General features: G+C 41.2%; 1 protein-coding gene across 2 annotated transcripts in view; it reads left to right on the forward strand.

Annotated features, from left to right (window-relative positions):
- Window positions 1-1116: 1116 nt before the first annotated feature.
- The window catches only part of dlg3 (discs, large homolog 3 (Drosophila)), a 69432-nt gene continuing 61266 nt past the window's right edge, over window positions 1117-9282 (forward strand). Inside the window, exons 1-3 of one of the 2 annotated variants that reach the window (XM_031862932.1) lie at window positions 1117-1341; window positions 2313-2444; window positions 8420-8505. In XM_031862932.1, coding sequence (XP_031718792.1) covers window positions 1299-1341; window positions 2313-2444; window positions 8420-8505 — 261 coding nt within the window. In that variant the 5' untranslated portion in view covers window positions 1117-1298. The remainder of the gene's footprint in view (window positions 1342-2312; window positions 2445-8419; window positions 8506-9282) is intronic. The other variant, XM_031862927.1, reaches the window with a different exon arrangement.

Below are 9282 nucleotides of genomic sequence, written 5' to 3' on the forward strand. Positions count from 1 at the left end.
TTCTTTTGTTTGTGAAACAATGGTCACATTTCCTGCACTCTGCCTTTGCACTAGAAATGCAAACATACATGACAGAAAGCCCATCTTACCTGCATAATGTGTGTAGGCCTATTTCCTTTTAAACATTTTGCTGGTACTAGTTTTACTTGGGTACACATTGAAAGCAGGACTTTTACTTGTAATGGAGTACTTTTACATTGTTGCATTTGTACTTTACTTAAGTAAAGTATCTGAATATCATCACTGAGATGAGATGATAAATTGTGAATAGTGAATCTGTGTTCCCTCCACAAAATGCATTAATATCCACTTTACTTCACCATCTGATTCAGAATCAGCTTTATTGGCCATGTATGCGTAGGCATACAAGGAATTTGACTCCGGTTTTCACGTTGCTCTCAACGTACATACATAGAATAAACAAGAAAAAAATAAAAACAAGGACATTAAAGACAACAAAGTAGAACAGAGGTAAACATAAACATTTAACTACTATGTACAATATAACTATATATCCAAAGGTATATAAACATAAAGAACAACAATAATCTGAAACATGTCAACAGATATTACAACGTGTACACTCTCTGTAGTCTCAGGGCAGCGAAATTATGACTCACAATAGACTATCAAAAAAACAATCAAAATCGATGCAACATGATCGGAGAGGTCTGTCCTCCTCGTCAAAGCCTGGCGCCTACATTACCCATGGTGCATCTCGACCGCGGACAGTTGGGTCGGAGGTTCATTATGCTGTAAACTAGCGCTCCTCGGACCTGTGATTCCCAAGTCCCTATCTTAACAGCACCACTAGATGGCACACAACACAAACATTTGGAAAAAAGGCTACTTGAGGCGGATCAGTGAAAAATGTAACCCTGGAGAAGATGTTTCGCTAAGAGACTGTTAACAAATGACTGTTTCACATGCTGTAGATAATCCAAGCTAAATCCAGGCAGTTTAAATGTATTAATATGAATATAACAGCGTCTCAATGAGGGCTTAGAGCCACAGGGACGTTTTCCAATGGAGGCGAGGCATGTTGTGTGAGGGGAGGAGGAACACATCACGCTCTCAGGCCGTTTGCACCAAAAAACCTCTGGAGAGTTGACATGAAGTAAAGTGTCTCCTCTTGTCTCCTCTTAGCCTGTGTGGGTGTGGACCACCGCTGCAGCAACACTAACAGAGTGTCTGCCGACTGGATTTAAAACTCAACTTCTCTCTCGTTTGTGAAGAAGGAGGGACTATTACTATAATTATTTTTCTTCATAAAAAACCCACTCAAAACCGTTGTTTACATGACTTTTTTTGGAGTTGCCCATACCATGGTACATAAATATGGTAAGTACCGTTAACATAACGTAACGTATCCCTCACGTGGCTAATTTTAGGTTCACGTCAGCACAGTAGTACGTGGAAGTTTTTTAACTGGCTCACTAACCTCCGTTTATAATCCCTTCTGAAACATGCGTGTTTTTGCATATATAAATACTGGAATTGGAGAATTTTGCAACTTCCGGGCAGAAACTTACTGTTGAGATTTGTTTTTTTTCTCGATCTAAATGTTCAGGATCAGGTAGGGAGCGGTGAAGTTGTAGATTTAACTCCGTGATGTGCATCATCTCTGTGCTGTTTTCCTCACCACCCACCAGGTTCAACAACCAGCTGTACAGTCGTGTTGCAAGAGAAAATACCTTTAATGTGCTCTACAGGGGGATGTAACTAACACCAGTGCTGCATTTGACTATGAGTCAAATATACATGATTATTATTTTTAAAATATCATATTTGCACATGACCTTATGTCTGTGATAGTCAGAAATGAAGTTGAAGTTTTCATGTATAATGATATTTAATCCTTTGGGACACCTTTATATTTTTACGAGTTCTGCATTTGCTGATTATTTAGATAATTAGAGAATTGGTTGATTGGCAGAAACATAGGCACAAACTCAGCACAGCTCCGGCTGTATAGTCATTAATCTGAATAGTTTAAGGTTTTGGACTGTTGGTTGGAGAAAACAATATATTAAAGGAAGTCACCAAGGCCTCTGAGAACTTGCAATTCAAATTTTTCGAACAAACGATTAAAAAAATGATCTGTAAGTTGCAGTCGTAACAGATTTGAGGAGATATCCGATCACATTTTCATATTCTATCCTTGGATTAACTGACTTTCAAGAGCAACACAATAAATACTAATTATAACCCAACTTCATGATAATAACATTAACCCTGTCAACAATGAATGCTAACATGTGTAGGTTCTTTGCTGCTGTTGTCCTGAGTCATGTATTTATCTTGTGAGGCAGACACAGAGCGAGCAGTGGGGCTGCTCAGATGCTACCAGGCCAACCTGACCAGTCCAGAGGAGCAGGCCCTGAAGACCAGCGTGGGCAAAGTCTCTTCCATCTTGGGCAGTCAGCTGTTCCATGCCCTTCTTGGTAAGAAAAACACTCCACAACAGCTTGTTTTTTTCCAGGAGGTAGTCTTTCAAAACTCTGCCCTTTAGCTTAAATTACATCAGAGCTGTGGTGGACTTTCTAAACAACTTTTCCTGTTCACACCCTCCTCTTCTTTTGAGTCAGAGAGTCGGTTTACAGCTTGGTTTTTATGGTTTGCTACACTGAAGTTATTTAGGGTAGCTTATATACTCTGATTTGTGTTGTCATGTGATTGGCTGCAGGCAGACACAGGATGTAGACAGGGTCAGGTTGTATTAATTTGTATGGGAAGTTAACTGGGTCTTTCCCAATTAAGTCTCATGAAAGAGGCCTTTCTCTCTGCCCCACAAAGGTTTCCTCTGTAACATACTCACATTGTAATGAAATCCTAATAAAACCCACCGCAACACAGTCTATCTATAGACTGAGTTGTTATAAGCGCACACTTGTCACACTGTGAAAGCACAATATTTCCCTTGAATTTGACAAAATGGCCTCATTTGTACCATATTCCCCATGAACTTATGTTATTAATCATTGAAAACCTGAAACAGTTGATTTGCCATTACCTCAAAGCTATAGTCGTAACTAAAGTTGCTGCTGACTAAACTTGTATGACTTTTCCTTAAAGCATCCCAAAGTGTGCGTATAGCTTCTAATGAGACACTGAAGAGTCACTATTATTATGTGTAGCCAGCTACACCTTCGTGGCAAGTCTGGTGTTTTTGAAAAGAGCTCAGGGAAGCCAATGTCAATCGCAGTTCCTTTTAAAGCAGATGAAGCACATTACTTCAGTTTAACCAACGGTCGAGTGGTCCTTCTAATTACCACAGACATGTTATAATGATGCTTGCCCTTGGGTCGGCTGTTGCTACTGCTGACCCACTGCTGGGGAGCTGAGGGGGGGGGGGGCATGGCCAGGCAGCACTTGAAGAAATACAGTATGACAGTTTTTACCAGTGATGTAGATGAAGCAATAGTGAACCCACTTTTATCACATATTTTTTTGTTTGCCTGATGCTTAGTGCCATTTTAAAAGAATACGTCGGAATGATATGAATCCATAGTTTGTAGTGCAATGAAGACAGGATCTCACAGTGAAGTTTGTGTTGGGGACTCATTTGTTGTATCCCATCATTCAAAGTCCATCTTTCAAGACCAATATGGCTTAGAGGCCCAACAAGTCCCATCGCAAAGGCAGCATTCATTTGGCCAATCAGGAAGACACAACTGGTGCCCCCTTTCTGGCTCTTAGTATCTAGTAATCCATTGTTTTGACCTTCATCATTAACCTGTACAGACAAGAACTATCATGAGACCACATGGTATTTATCTGTAGGTGGTTATCAGCTGCTAGTAAATACATTAAATGGTGCAACACAAAGCCTCTGCAGGGAGTGAATAATGGAAGATAAAAATACCTTGGCTTGTTCTTGTTAGCGGCCTGGGATATTAATCATTGTTGTCCCATGCTGATATCCCTAATCAAAAACATATGAAGATATATTTGTTTTGTTCTTTAAAGCTAGGGTTGGTTTTTGTTATATTTGTTGAAATTCTCTTTACATATGGACAGCAATCAAATAAGATAGTACCAAACCTTCTTTTGGTTGGATAATAAATCTAGCTTACTCTTGTTAGCTTACTCTTGTTTGTGAAGATGACCAACCCTCGCTTTAAATTGTTGATTGTTTACTTTATACTAAATGGCATCATAGATAGACTGTATCTTTAAATATTACACATATGCTACTACATAATACAAGAAAAATCACTATTGCTTCTGGAATTGGGGTTTCTGCAGACATGGATGTCCTTTTGAGTGTCCAAGGATGTTTTTCACCATGCTAGCAGTGTATGTGGATCTAGGGATGGCATGGGAGGTCGCGTCACTATTTCGGTCCAGACTGAAATATCTCCACAATGCAAAAAACGGCATGGTTTTGGCCTCAAACTGCATATGATTAAAATAAAGTGGACATGTCTGTAAAGGGGAGACTCGTGGGTACTTAGAGATCCCATTTCATTTCATTCATATCTTGAGGTGAGAGGTCAAGGGACCCCTTTGAAAATGCCAGTTTTCTTTTGCCAAAATTCAACCTAACTTAGTAGCGTTCAGCCTGCTTCCCAACAACCTAGCATGATGTCGTTGACACCAATGGATTCATTAGGTCATCCAGTTTCATATGATATCTATTATCTTCACTCTGTCTGTAAGACTGAGCCCGCTACAGCTTCTTACAGATGGAAATTGTAGCTGGGATCGCCAACAATGCCACAGGTCTCATAGGACTAAGAATGAGCCATGCTGAAAGTGTCCTTGAGCAGAAAATATGAATCGTTTAAAAATGCATGTATAATAGCTTAATGCTGAGAACAAACAATTCTAATAACTATTGATATCAGATGTAATATATCTTGTTATTTAGTTAAGAGAGGGAAACTCGGAGAGGATTCGCTTTCTAAATGAGGATTCAAAACATTCCTCACGAAGAATGTTCAGTCAGGGCTGCCTTGCCAGAGGCCGACAGGAAAATAAACCGCTTTCGGCCGTCATGCCAAGCCTCTTCCCTCAACCCTCCTGGCTCTCCGGATCATCTGTGCAGAGTGCGAGGATAGAGGTAGAAGAGGCCTGTGGTCGGTGTGTCTCAGGTGCAGGGCTTCGCTGAACATGTGGTCCTCATCAGGGAAGGTAGAGCGGAGAAGCAGCCGGTTCACAGCACTAGTAGGAATACTGTGCCGTATAAACATTACTCATCCTCTTATCCTCTCCTGTTGTGTTTGCCTTGGCATGCTCAGGGTCCATGTGAAGCGATTCTGTTTCGGACCATTTTGTGTTGCTTTTTTGCGGAGAGCTTTCTGAGCAGAGCTGACGATGCTGTAAACTTTTTTTTTGTGTGCTCTGATGAAAATTTAGAAAGGGTTAGGTAGAAAGTTTGGCGAGCAAGATTTATAGCTCCGATGCACTGTGGGAAGTAAAGAGGAGTTTGATGCAGTGTGGGAAGGTTCAGTGCTGGCCACTTGATTGGATGTCTGCATGGTTGCACAGTCACGAACAAAGGTTGCCTTAACTGTGCGTCCACCCTTTTGTTCCAGCATACAAACATGCAGTGGGAGGCATGGGGGGGGGGGGGGGGGCGCTGCAGGGAGTTGGGGCACACAAACACACGTTAAATTAGAGAAGACCCTAAATGTCTGGGGAATATTTTATCGGGGCAGTGACAAGGGGGTGAATTGTTTGCCCTGCCTTGAAATTGTGACCTAGTTTTCTATGAATGTGTTATTCTAGTGAGCCGTGGCTTGCTCATCATCATGTAAAGAACCAGGGGCACAGTCTTTTTTGTTGTTGTTGTATGATTCACCCAGGCAGGCAATACAGAGATGACTTCAGTCCAATTGAATAGGTACATGACAAATAGGAGAGGCCTATAACATCACACAAACACACTGATCTGCATGCAGAGTCTTTGTCTGACAGGGAGAAGGTGCAGGAACCCCCCTATGACTGTGACAAAATGGCTTAGAGCTCCGATCAGGCCATCCTAAAATAGTCCCTACATCAAAAAGAGATCTGGGAATAAGTCCTGTGAAAGAGACTTCTGGCCCTGGGTTATGTATTTTGTTCCATGGCCAGGAATATTTGTGGTCTGTGATGGTTGGACGGGTTGAAAGATTTCTTTGGGAAAGTCACAGTTTGTCTGTACTTTGTGTGACTGTGAATCTTGATCTCGAAACACTTCAAGACCCGATTGAGCAATTTTCTCTGTTTTGTTACCTCTGCCAGGAATAGATGCAAACGATGTAATTAGAAGCGTTAGATGTGTGAAAGCAAGCCAGGTGTCCGGGATGCAGCTGAAGAGCAAATCTTGCAAGACTTAGCCGATGCAACATTTTCAAGACTTATTTAAAGCTTAACTAACCAGGTTCATTTCTAGGAACAATAAGTCAAATGACTCAATATATGTTCACGGTGTCACTCGCAGTGTTGAACCCTCAGGGAATTATCGCCTGCGGTTCTACAAATTCACCTCACCTTTAGATAACTTTTTTGTGTCTTTCAGGTCCTTGTTTTGGTTTTATAGTCATCAACTTTACCATTTATCAGCTCTGATAAACCCAGTATACACTAAATGCTCTGCACCAAATGAGAGACAGACATAGTGGAGCAGTTTTTAGCAGCTTAAGAGTCAATTATTTTCCCAAAACAGACCTAAAAGAAAAGTGAATAATAGAACAACATATGTAAAATTAACTGCAAATAAATGCAACCACTTGCACTTAATACAAACATTTTAGGCAAGAAAGAATATTCTTTTTATAGTCGTTGCTCTGGTTGTACAGCAATTTCACATTCTGTACTGCCTCTAAACCATGTTGTAGTGTCATTGTGAGTATTTGCGTGTATGCCTGTGCCTGTATGTAAGTGTGTATGTGCAGGTGGCCCCACAGCATGTGTGTGTCTGCAGGCCTATAAGAGTTTGTGTGAGTGAGATTGCTCTTTAGTCAGCTGGGCAACAAACTCTTCTGCCCACACATGGCTTCACTCCTCCACATTCAGACACAGTGATGAGTCACATGCTCCATTCTTACACTTTTGTTCTCACAGTATCTTGTTGGGACATACTGACTCTTATCTCTCCGTCTCACACACACACACACACACACACACACACATAGAGTGCCGAACTTCCTTTGAGTCTGCTTCAACAAAAGGTTCACATAATTGAATTAATAGGAAAAAAAACGTTTTAAATGTATTAAGTTTTCTTAGATGTCCCTCTCAAATGCGTTGTGTAGGACGGCTTGTCCTGACATTGAACTTTGGTAAGTTGAGGAACTCTCCAGCAACCTCTTTATGTCAACAGTGCAGTAACCAGTCCTGTGTGTGTGACATCAGCAAAATTGTCCCGGTGCATTCTCATCAAACGGCTGCCACTCAATAGGTGACCACAGGACATGGGCGTATAATGAGCCGAGAGTTGATGAGTGGAGACGAGAAGAGAAGGGAGGACAACAGAGTGGATTCTGAAAAGAAAAGCAAAACTTCAAAAGACACACTGATATATAAATGCTAATAGTGTTATTCTCATAGTATTTTGTGGTGCTTTAATAGAGTACAAAACTAAGATAGTGTACATGGTAAACCGTGTATCTGCAAAACAAACACCGGCATGTTATGCTTGTCTTTTTGAGCATGTTAGCATGCTGACGTTAGCATTTAGCTCAGCCTCACAGAGCTGCTGGCATGGCTGTAGACTCTTAATCTTGCTTTCATGCTGATGTTTTTTTCTGCTTTTACACCCTTAGATTTATAATACGGTGTGCTATTAAAAATGTTTAAGAAATAGTTAAGGAAATAACTTTTGTGAAACCAACTTCCCTTTCTACAGCACTCAAATCAAAGCATGTATTCGGGTATGAAGTGCCCACTGCTCAACTAGGGGGCAGTGTCTACATTTATTCCACATGTGTAGTATCTCATGTACCCTCACCCTAAAATGGAGCTTCAAAGCAACGACACTGGAAATGACCTTTAGTGTATTTGATCGACGATGACGTTGTACTAAAATAAACAAAAAGTAGAGAAATGATGCATGTTGTTCAGGCAGCATGAAATATTGTAACGTGGACCTTTATGGACAGACACTGAGTTGATGATTTACTCGGCCACTATCTGAGTCATGTAGCTCAGCAACAAGATGAGAAGAACACGTGCAAATGTGGAGACATAACTTCCATGTAAACGGACGACTCTCACCCCCACGTTTTCACCCGGTGCACCGCTGACGAAAACATCTCCCAATGTGTCCGTGATTGATCGCTGGATTCTTTCACTCAACCAAAGCAGTGTACTTTAGAAGGCTGCGAAGATATGAACAGAAGTAAATATTACAGAGTAGGGAGAGAGAAAAAAAACGCAAACATCTGTTTGTAAAGAACAAAGACACTCATTATTGTTTTGTTTTCTCTCACAGATATTCAAGAGTGTTACGAGGTGACCTTGCAACTGAACACGGAACAAACTGTTGTGAAAGGAGACGGCAGGCGAGATGCGTTGGAGGTAATTTTCCTTCTTCACATTGTAGATTGTAGAAAATATGAACATAATGTTTACATTGTATCTGGTGTCACACATCCTGCCGAATGCCGTGCTTTGGCTGCACGCAAAGGTTACTCGGCGGCCAACACGAGGTGTCACTACCTGTGTCCCTCTCACTCCTACGTGGAGAAAATGTTACCATGAGTCACTATGACTTCAATCTGGTGAGTGAGTGTCAGGCGGGGGAAAAGTTGGAGGAGGGGACACATGGGTAGAAGGGAGAAGAGGAAATTAGACGGAGTCAAAAGAGCACTGATTACCATTTGCTCATCAGTGGATTGCTCTCATGAAGTCAGCCAGTCCTTTCGTTATAACAAATGTTTGCAGTCACAGGGTTATTTAGAATATTTTCAGTATAGGACACAAAGCACAACGACTGAACTGAAGGAAGCAAAGCTGCATTTTGTTTAGATTTAAACCATATTCAGATGTAAACGGAGGAGCAGCACAATGTCCACACAGTGGTTAAAAAGTGGTTCCACGTCACTGATCTCCTAATAGTCTTTGGATGGGTAGGAACCCCTGACTTCATGTCACTTACATGATTTAATATTGCCTCATAACTTCCCTTCAGCTATGCCAGAATGTTAATGAAATTGATCTTTGGCTGACTTCTACAGCCCATTAACTGAATGATCTCTGGCCTGCTTTTGAGCAGAGATCAGAAAAACGCTATAGCTTCTGCTTCATATGTGTGTGTGTGTGTGTGTGTGTGTGTGTGTGTGTGTGTGTGTGTGT

This window comes from Anarrhichthys ocellatus, unplaced genomic scaffold (genome assembly GCF_004355925.1).
Source record: "Anarrhichthys ocellatus isolate YVR2014 unplaced genomic scaffold, GSC_Weel_1.0 scaffold27, whole genome shotgun sequence".
Taxonomy (NCBI): domain Eukaryota; kingdom Metazoa; phylum Chordata; class Actinopteri; order Perciformes; family Anarhichadidae; genus Anarrhichthys; species Anarrhichthys ocellatus.